Source organism: Podarcis muralis, chromosome 3 (genome assembly GCF_964188315.1).
Source record: "Podarcis muralis chromosome 3, rPodMur119.hap1.1, whole genome shotgun sequence".
NCBI classification, from domain to species: domain Eukaryota; kingdom Metazoa; phylum Chordata; class Lepidosauria; order Squamata; family Lacertidae; genus Podarcis; species Podarcis muralis.
Window position 1 is genome coordinate 78,629,419 of NC_135657.1, and position 16,336 is coordinate 78,645,754.

Sequence of the window (16,336 nt, forward strand, 5' to 3'; positions counted from 1 at the left end):
GCTTACAAATCATGAGTCAACAAGTGCGTTCAGAAGCAACAGATTGCTTACTGGCCACAGGATTGTGCAGCCATAACTGTATAATGTAAACCAGTCACTCCGAAGCATCTTACCTGACTAAACTTGTCTGCAAATTTTCAAGGGTGCACTTTTCATCTTTACTGTCCCTGTCTTGCCAGCTTATTCAATGCCACTGCTTGAACTTGTGGATTAATACTGAGAAGACAGCGCTTTTCAAAAGACATTTTGCGGTGTGGTTCCCTGAAGGTTTCCTCAGGTAAAATCTTGCTGCCTTCTGTGAGACTTACAGTGCAATCCTCTGTATGTCTACTCAGAAATAAGCCTCACCGAGTTCAATGGGGCTTACTCCCAGGTAGAAGGGTGTGGGTATACACATGTACAGGGTGAGTCTTTTAAAAGAGGCCCCGTGGGACATTTGTACTCTGTATCCACAGGGCCTCCTTTAAAGGACTCATCCTGTATAATTGCAGCCTGCCTCTGTGGTAAGCATGATTAGGACTGCAGTTGTATGTTAAAAAGGGGGTTTTGGCTCTCAAATCTGACCAGAATACTTCACCCTCAGATGTGCTAGTAAGCTAATGGGGACATAAGTACTCTGTACATGCTCAGATACCAAATGCAAGAGGAGACAGTGACACCCATACATTTAATAGCTGTTCAAAAAAAGGACTTTTGGGAGATCCTGTCATGTCACTGTGTTACAGAAAGAAAGAAAAAGGTATACCTGTCAAAATCCCCAACTCTGCACTACTCTCGAGTCTAGTCACCACCGCAGCAGTGCACAAACACCTAATTTTGGGGCGAGGCGGGACGGTGTGTTTTGAAACATTGTTTGAAAGCCCGCGGCTTTCCTTTCGCAAATTCAACGCTGGCCCCTCCCTCCGTGTGGCATGAGACTCCTTAATATATCTATCTATATCTATTTAAAAAGTATGTGTGTGCGCGCGCGCGCGTGTTCATTGGTAGGGCCCCTCCCTCGAGTGGCTCGTTTCTCGTTTCTCGGCGTCTACTATTATGTTACTCCGTGTGTGAGTGTGAGTGTGTGTGAGTGTGTCAGGTGACTTGGGTCACGCAGTTTCTCTCCTCTGGGAGGGACGGCAGGGCCTCGGCTGACTTTCCTTTGACAACTGCGGCGGCGGCGGCGGCGAGGAAGAAATACAAGGGAAGGGAGCAGCTTAGGTCAGCGTCCCAGGCGAGAGGCAGCCTCGAGGGGCGCGGGGGGTCTCGTGGCGGGGCGAGCGTGCCGCTGGGGGGCCGGCCGGCCGGGGTCTGCCTTCGGAGAAGGGGCAAGAAGCCCGGGGAGGGAGCAGGATGAGCCAGGTGCCGGGGAAGCCGAAGGAGCAGGAAGAGGACGAGGGAGAAGAGGAGGAGGAAGAAGAGGAGGAAGATGAAGAGGAGGAGGAGGAGGAAGACGACGACGAAGACGAGGAAGAAGACGAGATCGTGGGGCTTGCAGATTACGGGGACGGGAGTGGATCGTTTTCGGACGGCGACCCGGAGAACGGCGGGGACGGGGCGTGTAAGTAGCTCGGCGGCGCCGCCGCTGCCCCGAAGGGAAAGGGCGGCCTCGTGACTGCCAGGCCCATTGTTTTGGGGCGGAGTGAGCGGCAGAGAGAGAAGGGGGAACCCACCGGGCTGCGCGCAGGCGGCGTTCAGCGCACCCGGGAGAGCTGGGGAGAGTTGCGGGGCTGGGAGAGGGGAGGGAGGAAACGAGCTTGGGTCACGGGGGTGCCCACTTTGGATAAAATATTGTTGTGAGTGACACAGGTAAGCTCCGCCCCACGTAATCGATCACAAGACGCGGGTGCACAGACACACACCCTTTGAATGGCAATGCCTGTGGACTTTAGGGGACCTCAGCCCCTAGGAGTGGGAGGGGGGAGCAACAAACTGCACCCATAATGTTTGCCTTGCATGCCATGGGCATAGCCAAAGAGGGGGGCAGCTGCCCTCCCCATCAAGTAAAAGAATAGAAATATTTAACTGATCAATCCCCCCCCAACAATGTCCTCCCCCCCAACAAAAATATTGGCTATGGCCATGCTACACCCCCCCTCCCCCCCTTTCTTTCTGCCCACAGAAGCAGCAGCAGCAACCTGAGTGGCCCAAGGCATTTTGTTACCCGAGGCAATGAGGGCCAAGGTAGTGTCCCAGTTCCAACTGGGCTGGCAGATATACTGAAAGGGCCTCCGCCTGCCACCACACCTGAGGGCTGCAGGAGGGCTTAGGGGGCACATCAGGCCGCTTGATATGCAGAGGCCTTCTAGAATTGTAGTGTTGGGCGGGACCACATGGATCATCTAGTCCACAACCCCCTGCAATGCTGGAATATGTTGCCCAATGTGGGGCTCAACCCCATGACACTGAGACCCCATGACACTGAGACTCGTGCTCTACTGACAGAGCTATTCCAGCTTCCATTACCTTGACCCCTTGACTCATCCTCCTCCCCAGTATCTGCTGCCTCACTCTGCCTAATACTGGGACCGGCCCACACCTAACCTGTTGAACTGGGTTGGGGATTTCCCTTTGCTTTGTTTTTTGGCGAGACAGAACCAAAGTCTCGTCATGCTGCCCAAGTGAATGCTGAGTGATCCTGGATTCTTGCAGATTGCAAAGGGTCTCATACAGCCTATGTCCGTACAGCAGAATGGGGGGCTTGGTGAGGACGGTGATAGTGGTTGGAGGACAGAGCTTTGTGTGCCATGAAGCCTGCTGCCCCTGGATGTGGTAGAGGATGGTGTCCCATTACCAGTATTGGAAGTGGAATTCAGTTGCCAAAGTCCAGTCAACGTCTGTGCTTGTCCTTTGCCTTGGGTAGCAAAATGCCCTGGACTGGCCCCGCTTATAGAAGCCTTTCATTCTCTTAGGTGTACAAGTACAACAATTTTCAAGACACTGGCAGTACAGGTGGGAATAAGGTTGTGGGGATGTGGAAGGCTTCTGGGGTGGGAAAGGCTGTGCTTTGAATTGAGTAGAGTATAGAGTGAGGGCCTTAAAGGAGAGATATTAGAACATGGGGATACAAGCACAGTGGTTCCTCGGGTTACAGATGCTTCAGGTTACAGACGCTTCAGGTATAAGACTCCACTAACCCAGAAATAGTACCTTGGGTTAAGAACTTTGCTTCAGGATGAGAACAGAAATCGCTTGGTGGTGGCGCGGCAGCAGCGGGAGGCCCCATTAGCTAAAGTGGTATCTCAGGTTAAGAACAGATTCAGGTTAAGAACGGACCTCCAGAACTAATTAAGTTCTCAACCCGAGGTACCACTGTAAACATAAACAGAGGTACTTGATGTCTCAGGGCTAACATTTGGAATAGGGTAAGAGTTTTGGGGCAGAGGAGGGAATTTGGGGAGTGATATCAGGTTTGGGACGTGGGTGGCACTGTGGTCTAAACCACTGAGCCTTGGGTTTGCCGATCAAAAAGTCGGCGGTTTGAATCCCTGTGACAGGGTGAGCTCCCATTGTTCGGTCCCAGCGCCTGCTAACCTAGCAGTTCAAAAGCATACCCAAAAGTGCAAGTAGATTAATAGTACTGCTCCGACAGGAAGGTAAACTGCGTTTCCGTGCACTGCTCTGGTGTCGGTGTTCAATTGCGCCAGAAGCGGCTTAGTCATGCTGGCCACATGACCCAGAAAAACTGTTTGTGGAGTGGACAAATGCCGGCTAAAGTGAGATGAGCGCCGCAACCCCAGAGTCGTTCGCAACTGGACTTAACTGTCAGGGGTCCCTTTACCTTTTATCAGGTTTGGGAGTTGGAGACATTAGTTTAGGAATGGGGTTAGAATTTGGAGTGTGAATGGGTGGTGCTAGGAATGAGATGGGTTGGAAGAGAAGCAATCCTTCCTGGAGTTTGGCTACAGAGATTTGGAGCACACGACTAGACTGAAAGAGAGGTGTGATTATGGCATTAGTCACTGAGGTGGGGATGTGCTGGAGCTTACAGTGATTTCAGTGGAGAAATGAAACGGACAGCCAGAGATGTCTTTTATCTTTAGGATGGCACCTGACAATGAGAAATCTGTTGGGAGGATTAGATTTGGGAGGGGATAGATTTCTCGTGCTTTTTATAGTAATATTTTTGTATATCGCTTCAGAAAGTTTGGAGCACTTTACATTCATTATCTTGGTAAGCCTTGGGTGAGACTTGCTAAAGCCATTTTGTAGTTAAAGAGAGATTTGAGCTACATATACACATGAATCCTGGCAGCTGTAGTTTACCCCCTCACAGAGCTACAGTTCTCGGCAACATTAACAAACTGAAGTTCCCAGGATTCTTGGGGTGGTGGTGGATGTGTTTAAATGTATGTTGTGTATGCAGCCCCAAACTAGGAGTCTTCTGGCTTACAGCACAAACACTTAAAACACTAATGGTACTCCAGCTTTATGCATGGTTCATTTTTGCTGCATACATATAAAGGTGCACCATATTTAATGTGAGCCAGGGTCTAGTTTATGGGGGGGTTTACTCCCCCATCCCATCTAGTTTATATTTTCGATATCATGCTGTAGGTCCCACCCAGAAAATTGTAAGTAGCCATTGAGGGCCTCAACATATGCGGCTTTTACCTTGCTACTGAATACCCACCTCTAGCTTATGCATACCTGAGATCAGGATGAAAGGGGATTTCAGGTCCAAAGGTACAATCTGAAGTGCAGCATGACACCTAGCATTGTTTTTCCAAAGGAAATTAAGTATGAGATTTGATGTAAGGAAGAGGAATAAGTAGCTGATTGACTAGAGTCAGATCTAACTTTGTATTTTATTGTTTATTACATTTATAGACTGCCCCGTTGGCCAAGTCCTCTGACAGCTTGAAAAAATCAAATCAAATAGGAAAATACGATTGCTTAAATAATACAATCTAGCATATGTAATGAAGAAGCCAGCACCAAAAATACAGAAAAGAGGACCAATATAAAAATATCATTAAAACTTTATTTGTAGATAGTTTTGTGGATCTAGACTTTGTGTCCAAATAATAAGTGAGCATTTGGGGAGAGGAACAAGTAGGCACTTAGAGTACTGTCTGTTGTGGCTGCCTTGTTGTGGGGAAGAACAGGAAAAGAAGAACAGGGAGAAAACAGAGGGGGAAGGGGAGGAGGTGTCCAGGCATGTGACAGACAGTGGAATACGGTAGGTAGAAGAGAGCATTGGGAGAGCATGGAAATAAAAACATAAGTGGCTGCGCAGCTGATTGTATGGGTTGCTTCAGAAGTGAATTGTAGATGGTATAAAGTTGGGAGGAAACTTATGTAGATGAGCAATGGGATGAAACGTTAATGAGAAACTAAAGGAAAGAAAAACTAAGTTTGTTCATTGAGTTGGGGGAGGGGAAATAAGCTGGAGACGGAGGTTGGGTTCAGCCTGTGTTTTAAGAGCAGAGGAAGAAACTATCCTAATGTTGCAAACTCTTGAAACAGTATCTGGAGGGAGGGAAAAGCTTTAATAAAGTACTTCCTATTGGTATTTGTGGTACAGATATCCAGTGTCTCTTACAAATTGCACGTGTTTTACTGATGCGAACTTGGAGGTCTAAGGAAATAAGGAAGGCAGACTTCAGGCCCATAAAAGGCAACAGCTGTAGAGGGCTCAGTGTTTAGAGCTCCTTTGCAGCTGTGAATGTCAGTTCCCATATTACCAGGCTCTGCTCCAGGGTCTGCCTGCATATTTTTGATGACATTGTGTGCACTGGTGTGATGGTATAGAAAGGGTATTTTTATAGGCATGTTTAAAAGGAGAAACCCTTTTTTCTGCTAATGGGTTAACCATGGTTACCTACATTTTTGTGTTAAAAAGAATAGGCTGTTCTGCCACCTGTTGCTTTGTGCATAACACAAACCGTTTTCCTTTTTGGCTGCATTCTCTTCTGTTTTACAGAGCTGGGAAAAGATAGAAAATTGCTTCAGACTCTAGGATTTCTTGAGGGAAGCGTTAGATTTATGTTTCAAAGTGTCCTTTTGACATTAATCCATAGAAAGCATTGTTGGTATTTTGTGCAAAGGAGTTTATACTTCTATAGAGTCTGTATAGTTCACACACACACACACACACACACACACTTGACAATCTGTGGATTTATAAGCAAAACAGCTTTTCCAGTGACACTACTTTAAGGGGCACTTATTCTAGTAAGAGTGCTCTTTTTTCCTTCAAAGAGAAGGGAATGTGACAAATATTACTTGCGGTGTAGCGGCCTCCGAAATAGGTGTTCTTCTCCAAAACGAATATTCTTCTCTATCAGAGGTCTTCTTCCATGATTCAGTGAGCATATGTGCCATCTCATGTTTCACAGCTCCCTTTCAGAACTGATCTGAATGTACAGAAATAGCACATGGTACTGTTCTTTCTGGGTTATACTCCTACAGACTGCAGGTGGTAGAAAGGTTTGAATATTTGAATGCTGCACCATATAAGATAGGGATAAGGGAAGCTGTGGCCAGGGCTGGCCCAGGACATTTTAGCACCTAAAATGAACCACAAAATTGTGCCCCTCCCCACCAGGGAAGAAGCAGGGAGTGAAGACCCACATCAGGAACAAGGCAGGGAATTAAGATCTACATCGCTGTGGCTCTCCCGATGTTGAATTACAACACCAACATCTTAAACAAAAGATTACATTTACTAGAAGGCCATGGTAACTAAAGAAAAAAAATTAAAAGTTTTTTCTTAACTATTGAAAAAATACAGTGGTAATGGATTTCTTACTACCGTATCCTGTTTTGCATTCCAATACAATAATACAACCTTATTAATTTTCAAAAAGATTTAAATTAAGTACTGCATATTTGAATCATAACACCCATGTTAGTTTACTTGAGGAAGCTATGCTGCTCCATTTTACATATTTGTTTGGGTATTTGGGAGCTCTTCCAGTATATAGCGTTAATTATTCCAGATGTCACATACAGCAATGCATATTTTTCTTTGGTCACTGTCCATTTCAATATACCTGAAGTACTTTTATTTACTTATTTTGAATATTTTTGTACCACCCTTCCTTGAAACCCCCAATACAGGTGCCTTTCTGAGATAACTAAGAAAGTGTGAGAGCATATAATAGAGCAAACAAAAAGCTGCCACTTGTATTCTTGGAAGAAAAGGCTGCATTTAATATTTTTTACTTTCTTTCACTATTATACTAACTAACCAGAACAAAAATAGTCAAAAACAAAAAGTCTCATTGCTTTCACGTTTTCCCTCACCAGTCAATAAACTAAAGCTTTAATGGATTGATGATTAAGTATTAAAACTAGCAACCCTGTGATTGTAACAGCTTACAAAATGCAATACTAATTCTGAGGGTCTTCTGCATTTTTCACCATCAGTAGCTTACAGTATTCTTTGAGGGAGGTGAGTTGTCTTTCAAACCAGCAGTTGTTACTGGCAAAATCTGGTGGGTAGGGTGAAGGGGAAATGCAGAGGTTAATTAGTCATTAGATCAGTCAACTAAAGCTTGATCTCTTTGGCATTGGAAAGGAAGGAATCCTAAAACAGTAGGATTGGGGAGTAAAATCAGTTGAAATTGTGTTAGAATTTGGTTGCAAATAAACACCTGTTTTTATTGTTGTTATTTTTGCAAATAATGTTTTCTTTTTATTCAGTTCTAGATTTCAATGAGCCCTTTAGTACTGAAGTCAAGCCAAGAATTCTGCTAATGGGACTGAGAAGAAGTGGAAAGTCTTCGATTCAGAAAGTTGTGTTTCATAAAATGTCACCGAATGAAACCCTTTTCTTGGAGAGCACTAATAAGATTTGCAGGGAGGATGTTTCCAACAGCTCCTTTGTTAACTTTCAGATATGGGACTTTCCTGGGCAAATTGACTTTTTTGACCCTACCTTTGACTATGAGATGATTTTCCGAGGCACCGGAGCACTGATATTTGTTATTGATTCTCAGGTAAGGAAAGGATTTGGGTTATGATCTTAGCTTAGACCAAATACCCTAAATTTGCAAACACAAACATCACCCAACAGTAAAATGGATGGTAAAAAGTAGAGATGTAAGAGCCATAAAAATACCTGTCTCACACACCCCACTCCCAATTTTTCTGATATTTCTCTCTGGGCCTTCACATCTCCAATAAGAATAGCAACACACAATGTGATTGACTCTCTCGTTAGTACAGGCAAGATCCAGAGAATGACAATCAGGATTTCCCTTCTGAGGCAGAGTTTTCCTCTGTCCCCCTTCACACTATAGCCCCTTGCTCACACACCTCAAAAGCTGATTCTGAGGGACCCTGTGGAGTAGTGTGATATGTATTATAGGGGCCTACATCCAAGTGATATGGCAAAAACCAGATCTCCCTCGCCCACACAAGCATGAGTTCTCATTGCTCTAGTGTAGAGCAGCTCTATGGATCCTGCCCTGAGTTCTCATTGCTCTAGTGTAAATATTTGTTATTTTAGCTTTCATTGTTATGTACATGTAGACTTCATCATGACATTAGACCTAGTATGCTTTTTGCACCTCTATGTATTATCTGAAACACTAATACATGTAGTAGAATTGAAATTTTTATAAGAGTTAAATCATACTAAAACAATGCTTGAGATTTATGAATGAAGCATGTGAAACTAACACAGAATGGAAATGGAATGATCTGTCTATCCCTCATGCCTAGTTAAAACTACCATCACAAAAGTGTCCTATTTCTTAGTGAACACTACACAGAAGGAGCAAGCAAGTGACCTGTACTTGTTAAAACAGCTGCTTTAATAAGGGAAGGTGAAAGAGACAGGCAGGAAAAACAAGATTCAAAATGTAGGAGTGTTGCTAAGATTTAGTGCTTGATAACTCGCTGAAGTGCTTTCACATTGTGGTTTTTGTTTATGAAGATGTAAAAAAAACCACCCTTTAAAAACTCGAGTAGTAAAGATTAAACACTTTAATTCCTAATTGGATTTACAAAAGCAAAGCATTTATCCAGTTTATTTTTGGTTTGTAGGATGACTATATGGAAGCCTTGGCAAGATTGCATCTCACTGTGACAAGAGCCTATAAAGTGAATCCAGACATAAACTTTGAAATATTTATCCACAAAGTAGATGGTTTGTCTGATGATCACAAGATTGAAACACAGAGAGACATTCATCAGAGGGCAAATGATGACCTTGCAGATGCTGGGCTGGAAAAAATCCACTTGAGGTGAGGAGAGCAAAGCAATTGATAAAGCCTGCTTTGGGGACAGGGGAGAATGAAAAAAGCAGTATGCCTCACATATTGAACAAGCATATGTGCCAACTTTTTGTAAAATCTTAGGGGGAAAGGGGTGGCACAGCAGTGGTATGGCCAACTGAGAGTTGTGGTGGTCAAATAATTAGAAATCACGAGCTTTTTAGGCTGGAGTTCAGCATTATGTCCAAAATTGACTAATGCTCAGCTTTAAAATGAATACTCAATAATTGACATGGGAAAATAATATATTTGGTTGTATGTACTACCTGAATCCTGAAAACTGTTAACAGCATAGTCAAACTATATCCCTTGATGCTTAGGGCCCAAATGCAGCCCTCCAGAATTCCCTGTCTGGCCCTAGAGTCTCTTCCCTAGGCCACACCCCATAATGACCCTGCTCTGCATTTTTAGCTACAGTGTGCTTCTTCCTTACCTGGATGGAAGGCAGAGTGGGGTGTATAGAAACCAGCCTATGGCGGAAACGTAATGCTTACAGCTGTTGATCTGCCCACACTTGCCTCAGGGCCCTCCCACCATTGGCATGTGGCCCCTGACAGGTTTCCAAAGAGAGAACCCGGCCCTCATGCTGAATAAGATTCCCCACCCTGGCTTAAGAGATAAACGTGTTGAGGATATAATTTACCATTTACTCAAGTAATACACAAGATGGCATAGTCGTTCAATAGTAGGCAGATGGCACTTTAACCCTATTTCTTGTAAGAGCATCCCTTTAGAAGATTCCACAAACAGGGAGGAATGAGAGTCCTGTTATGGCTAACCTCACAAGGATACCAGCTTCAGTTATCACGTTTTACAATTCGCCAAGTGGAGGCCTGTGCTTTTGCCAGGGTTGGCGGTGTGCAATTTGAACATGACTTCAGCATGTAGCAAATGGTAAAAATAGGGACACTCATCAGAAGTGCTAGATTATGCTTGGGTGAGGAGCAAATGGAAATACAGGTGTGGCGATAAGAGACTGTTCACTGAAACATCATGTGTCAGATCACCCATCAAAAGAAGTTTCCTTATGAGTTTTTACACCAGGAGTGCATGCAGATGTATAATGGATTCTTTTTACTTGCTGAATTTTCCACAGTAAGGGGAAATCCCAATTAAATAAAGTCTGAGCTGGCATTTTGATGATGGCAGCACGGGCAGGGGGTGGGGCGGGGGAACTTGCATGCATGGGCAACCCTAATTCCACAAGCTCCTGTCTGGAAGCACTATAACGCCTCATTTCTGTCTACAAACTTTCCAGAGCTGCTCATTTCAGAGAGATACACTGATATCTATTTCCTTTTCCAGCTTTTATTTAACAAGCATATACGACCATTCAATATTTGAAGCGTTTAGCAAAGTGGTACAGAAATTGATCCCCCAGCTCCCAACACTGGAGAACTTGCTTAACATCTTTATCTCGGTAAATAGTTGTTGTTCTTTTGTATATGTATTTCCTGAGCCTTTTTATATTTTCTTGCAAAACACTGTTTTTGTTTGTTTTCAATTTCATTTTTGTGTTATGTGTTGTTTAGGATACTTGGTATATGAGAATAAATGCCAATAAAAACTGTTCAGTGACGTGGAATTACTTTGAAAACATTCGCTTGCTTGTAAACAACAATTCATTTCAAACTTTTGCTAGAATGTAACTTAGGTCTCTATGATTCTTGTTACAAGCTCATATATTTATCAGAACTGTATCCACTGTTCTGTTCAGCATAGCTTGGTGTTAGGATTGCAGCTCAAACACCAAGTTATACCTTCAGTGGGGCATAGCAATGTGAGTTCTGTTGGTCTGTGCCCAAGAATTACACTAAGACTATTTTTATAATATCATATTTCACCTGCTTTTCTTTTCTCATGCACACTGAGAGCATCATCTTTATTGTCTAAAGACTTGGTTCCTTCAGTGAAATCTATATTGTTCCTGTTTCCTTGTAGAATTCTGGAATTGAGAAAGCCTTTCTCTTTGATGTAGTCAGTAAAATTTATATTGCAACAGACAGTACTCCAGTGGACATGCAGACTTATGAGCTCAGCTGTGATATGATAGATGTTGTCATTGACATCTCCTGCATTTATGGGTGAGTAAAGAAACAACAACAAAAAGTACTCTTGCGCCATCCTTTGTGCTTGTCTGTCTTGGGCAACCTATAAGGCTTAAAGTCACATAACAATTAAAATGCAAATAAGATTAGAAGGCTTTTCTTTCGTATGCAGTAATGATCTTCTAGCTTGCTGTTATTTCTGGATAGAAAAAACCTTTAATTGCAAAAGCACACACTGTGTGTGTGAGAGAGAAAGGTCATCAGAGTTATGTGTGTGTAGATAAAAGTGATTTTGAAATTCTAAAGCTTTTACAACTGATAGAGCAGAATAGGCTTGGGTGCAGAAAAGATTAAGTGAATTCGCCTTAGTCTTGTTTAATCTACACTACAGCACTTTTTAACTAGAAACCAAGGGTCTTCCAACGAGCCAGTTAGCTGATGTAACTGGGGGGTACTTGTGTATACAAAATATTATAGATCAGAGATTCTAGTAACAGGTCCTAAAATGCACCACAAGTTCTACACAAAGGCCTGGTCACTAGAAGGGCAGCATTGTAATTTTCATGTAAATAAAATCAGTGATAATTCCACTGAGGCTGAGACATAAGCAACTTTATCCCTGGCAAGCCATCAAATACATGGCAGGATTATTTTTTTAACTGCAAATTTTTAAGCAGCCTAGGATTGAAAATAGAGCTGGAATAAGATATTTACATACTAGATCAGGGAATATCAACATAGCACCCAAAGGTGCATGTGAACCCAAAGGGTCGTCTTCCTCTGCTGAATTAAGACTTGAAAGAACCATTTGGTGGAATGGGTTGTGGTGTGTGCTTGATTAGGGGAGAGGGTCTGCCCACAAGAGTTTTTCCAGCTTGTAAATGTTACCACGGGCCTAAAAAGGTTGGCAATATCTGCCTCAAACATAGTTTGCTTTAAATAGACTTGAAAGCAGCAATAAAAACGTATTCATTCAAGCAGATAAAATCACAGCATTTATCTTCTCTCCAACATCACCTGTGTCTTGCTGTTCAGGCTCAAAGCAGATGGAGCAGGAACTCCTTACGACAAAGAATCAACAGCAATAATAAAACTGAACAACACAACAGTCCTTTATTTAAAGGAAGTGACAAAGTTCCTGGCACTAGTTTGCTTTGTCAGAGAAGAAAGCTTTGAGAGAAAAGGTATTGAACTTCATTTTGAAAGTTTAAAAATCCTTCAGAATCTTCCCAATTAATAATTAAATATTTGTCTTGGTGATTCCGTATATACAAGCTGTGACAAAAGTATAGTAAAGAATGCAGAGGGTATGGAGGTAGTACAGTTGATCATTGGGCTTGCTATAGCCTCTGTTAAAGTTGCTGGAGCCATGTATTCATGTTGTTAGATTATATATCTCGTCATTTCAGTTCAGAGTGGCATAATGTTCTTCTTTGTCCCTCATTATTATTACATATCTGTGAGAGGTTAAGAGTTGAGACTGCAACTAGGCTAAAGTCACAAAGGGAGCTTTAAAGGTAGAGAGGGTATTTGAACCTGTGTATCCTAGTCCAACACTAGAGGGTTTCTGGAAATGGAACTTTTCTCCTCCCTAACGCTTGATCAGGAATGACACTTTCTCGTTATATTCACCTCTCATTCTACTCCTATATTTTCCTACCATCCTCTAAATACACAAGAACACACAAGAGTTTCCACTTAAGCAGCAGTAACTTCCTTGCCTTTGGTATCTGAAGAAGTGTGCATGCACACGAAAGCTCATACCAAGAACTAACTTAGTTGGTCTTTAAGGTGCTACTGGAAGGATTTTTTTTTTGTTTTGACTATGGCAGACCAACACGGCTACCTATCTGTTCCTTGCCTTTTGTTTTTGTAAACTTATTGCATCATACTCTCCAAATGCTGTGGGGAATGTATGCATAGAATAACTTAGTCTTCATGACTTCAGTCTCCATAGAGAGGCATTTCAACTTAAAATATATTTCATAAAACTTGGCTAGTCTTCATTATTTTGTGGCTTCAGTATCACATGACTTCTGAATCCCTGGAAAAACAAAGGGCTAACCCAACAGATTTAAACCACTTAAAATTTGTACCCTTTTCACTTAGGGAAGTGAGAGAGCTTTATAGCATTAACTTTGAGTGAAGTTACTGGCTTAATGCTTAAATCCAAACATTGCAATGGTGCATTTTAAAATAATGTGTAGTTCTTGGTAAATTGTACATAAATTTCTGTAGTTGTTTACAGCTTTTCTTACATTGTTGCGTTTAAGAGAGAAATCTGATTTTAGCCCTTTACTTTCAGTACATACCACAGAAAAGAGTTTACTTAATTGTGTTGTTGCCATGGCAGTTTGAGCATGGAACATTTCTGTTCTTTTCTTTAGGACTAATAGACTACAACTTCCACTGTTTCCGTAAGGCCATACATGAAGTATTTGAAGTGAGAATGAAAGCGGTGAAAGCTCGGAAGAATCAAAACCAAATTCAGAAGACCAAGAGGGCCACTCCTAATGGCACCCCTAGAATGCCAGTGTAGCCGAACTGTGTGAACCACTTGTTAACTTGTAAAACTTCTTATTTCTTGTAATGGTTTCATCAGGTTCCATAGCTGGAAGATGAAAGGGACTGCTGTCCTGGATGGCATGGATTTTACCACACTAGCCTCCTGCCAAAACACTTGTTTATCTTATCCAGTTGTTCATATTAAGAAGTATCTGTAACAGAACTTTTCTGCACTTTTGTCATGTTTCTTGATGGAAATGAACTTTTGATAAACCCATTTGTGTTTTATTTAAAATGACACTTTTTACGTGTGAACTTGGGTAGGATATGTACCGTTAGTTTCTCTATATGCTGCAAACAAATGAGTAAAACAATCAAGAAAAAATGGTAAGATACCTTTTTACAAATTTGTGGGAGTTTAATATTCATGCCAGTTATATATATAACTTGTAAATTGAAGTTTTATTTTGAAATACAGTAGCAATAAAAATATTTCCTGGGAGTCCTTTATTGGTACATGAAAAGTTTTGTAAAAATAGGCTTTGAGCTAAATATCTCCCAAATGTCTCCATAATCCTGGCAAACCCATTTTGTTCTTATAATGATGATTACCTCTACAACTTTCTATAAAGAGACCTATTTTGTAACAGTTGCATGTTGTGTTTGGGTTTGTTTTTTTAAATACACTTGCAGCAACAGGAGAAATTCTATGTAGTTATGGTGGAAACAAGCAGGGACCAGCAATCACAGGGTGCAGAAGAGGAAGGAAACTGTTCATCTTCTAACCACCCCCATTACCAGGAGAGGAATCCCCAATCACCATGGAACTCTCCGCAGTAAAAGGACTGTATTTGCTGCTGTCATTCCTTAAGACTACAGTCATACCTCGGGTTGCGAACGCTGCGAGTTGCCCATTTTTGGGTTATGGACCGTGCCGAACCCGGAAGTACCAGAACAGGTTACTTCCGGGTTTCGGCGCATGCGCAGAAGCACTAAATCACACTTTGTGCATGCACAGAAGCGCTGAATCGTGTCACGTGCATGTGCAGACGCGGCGCTGCGGGTTGCGAACGTGCCTCCCGCACAGATCATGTTCGCAACCCAAGGTATGACTGTATTTAGGTCCAGGATATTAGGGGTGGTTTGATTTGGCAATAGGGCTCTGCCTGCTAGCCCCACAGAGCTATCTAGCGGAAGGACCCAGTTGCTGAGCAAGAACCTTGAGGAGGAAGGGGTGCATGTTGGAAGTGATCGACATAGTTCTCAAGTAATGGAAATACAGCATATGGTTTCTCAAACCATTCATGCTAATCTTTTGACTAGCAAGTATATGTTGGTAACAGGAACAATGTATGAGGGTCCATGTATTTTTGCTTCCATAAGATGCCAATTCCAAGAGATGACTAAAGTGGCTCACAGGTTGCATTTGAATGAATACAGGTTTCAAAAAGCATCTGAAGCTATATTTACATTTCTAAAGAAGATGGTACATGAGGCAGTATAGTCACTCCCTCTTTCTACCTCTACCCAAAATACAATTATTTGGATTTGTTTAATAAAACTTACCCTGCCCAAGTTACTGCATGAAAGGCATTACATAAAACACTGCTTGTCTTCCCTTCCCTCTCACGTGTCCCCACAATGGGCATTTAAGTTCATATTGCTTAAGCACAGCTTGTTGCCTCTGTTTAGGCAGAACTGCCAACTAATTTTTTTGCCATCTGTTCTTAGGAAGCTCAAGATTAAGCTTAATGGAAACCACACAATTCCTTCTTTTGGAGAGAAGGTTCTGTACATCTGAAAGAGTACTTCTGAGCATGAATGCCACTATGTTTTGTGTGCATATAACTAGCATCAGCTAATTACAGGGTGGCTTCACAACCACTTCTTGGCCTACAAATGTGAAAGTGAAGCATTACCTCTCTGCTCTCTTGCATCCCATTGCTCTATAGTCTGGGTAAAGGTAAAGGGACCCCTGACCATTAGGTCCAGTCGTGACCGACTCTGGGGTTGTGGCGCTCATCTTGCTTTATTGGCCGAGGGAGCCGGCATACAGCTTCCAGGTCATGTGGCCAGCATGACTAAGCCGCTTCTGGCGAACCAGAGCAGCGCACAGAAACTATAGTTTACTGGTAAATAAAAAGGTGTGTTCTCACAATGAAGTATTAATGACAGTCTAGGTAGTGAGATTAGCAGTGATTATGACCCATCTTCTGGATTAAATTACATTAATTTGGTTTTGAATTTAGCAAAACAACTTTTGCAGTGCAATCCTATGATCTCATCTAGGTAAGCGGGATTGCAGCTTTTTAGATGCCTTGTCTTAGAACCAGGAAGATGCACAAAGAGTGCTTTCCATTTCAAGTTGCAAGGTGGGCAGGCAGGATTGGGAGAAGCAGATTTATAAGGATTTTTAATATATATAGAGAGAGAGAGAAAGAGCGCGCGCATATCCTCACCATATCTGATTTCATGTCTCGGGATCCAACATACCTTGAACCGAACTTGTTCAGAGTTGGCTTGGTTGTGTGCGTGCGGGATGTGGGTGTGTGTCTTCTCCTCTCCCCAATATACTAC

The 16,336-nt window shown here is 42.5% G+C and overlaps 1 protein-coding gene across 1 annotated transcript; it reads left to right on the forward strand.

The window, feature by feature from the left end:
• The first annotated feature begins 1,054 nt into the window (after positions 1-1,054).
• Positions 1,055-14,411, forward strand: RRAGD (Ras related GTP binding D). Its single transcript, XM_028722963.2, has 7 exons — positions 1,055-1,540; positions 7,630-7,925; positions 8,977-9,176; positions 10,512-10,626; positions 11,148-11,290; positions 12,290-12,438; positions 13,642-14,411. The coding sequence occupies exons 1-7, from the start codon at positions 1,333-1,335 to the stop codon at positions 13,791-13,793; spliced, it is 1,263 nt and encodes a 420-aa protein (XP_028578796.2). The 5' UTR covers positions 1,055-1,332; the 3' UTR covers positions 13,794-14,411.
• Positions 14,412-16,336: the final 1,925 nt, after the last annotated feature.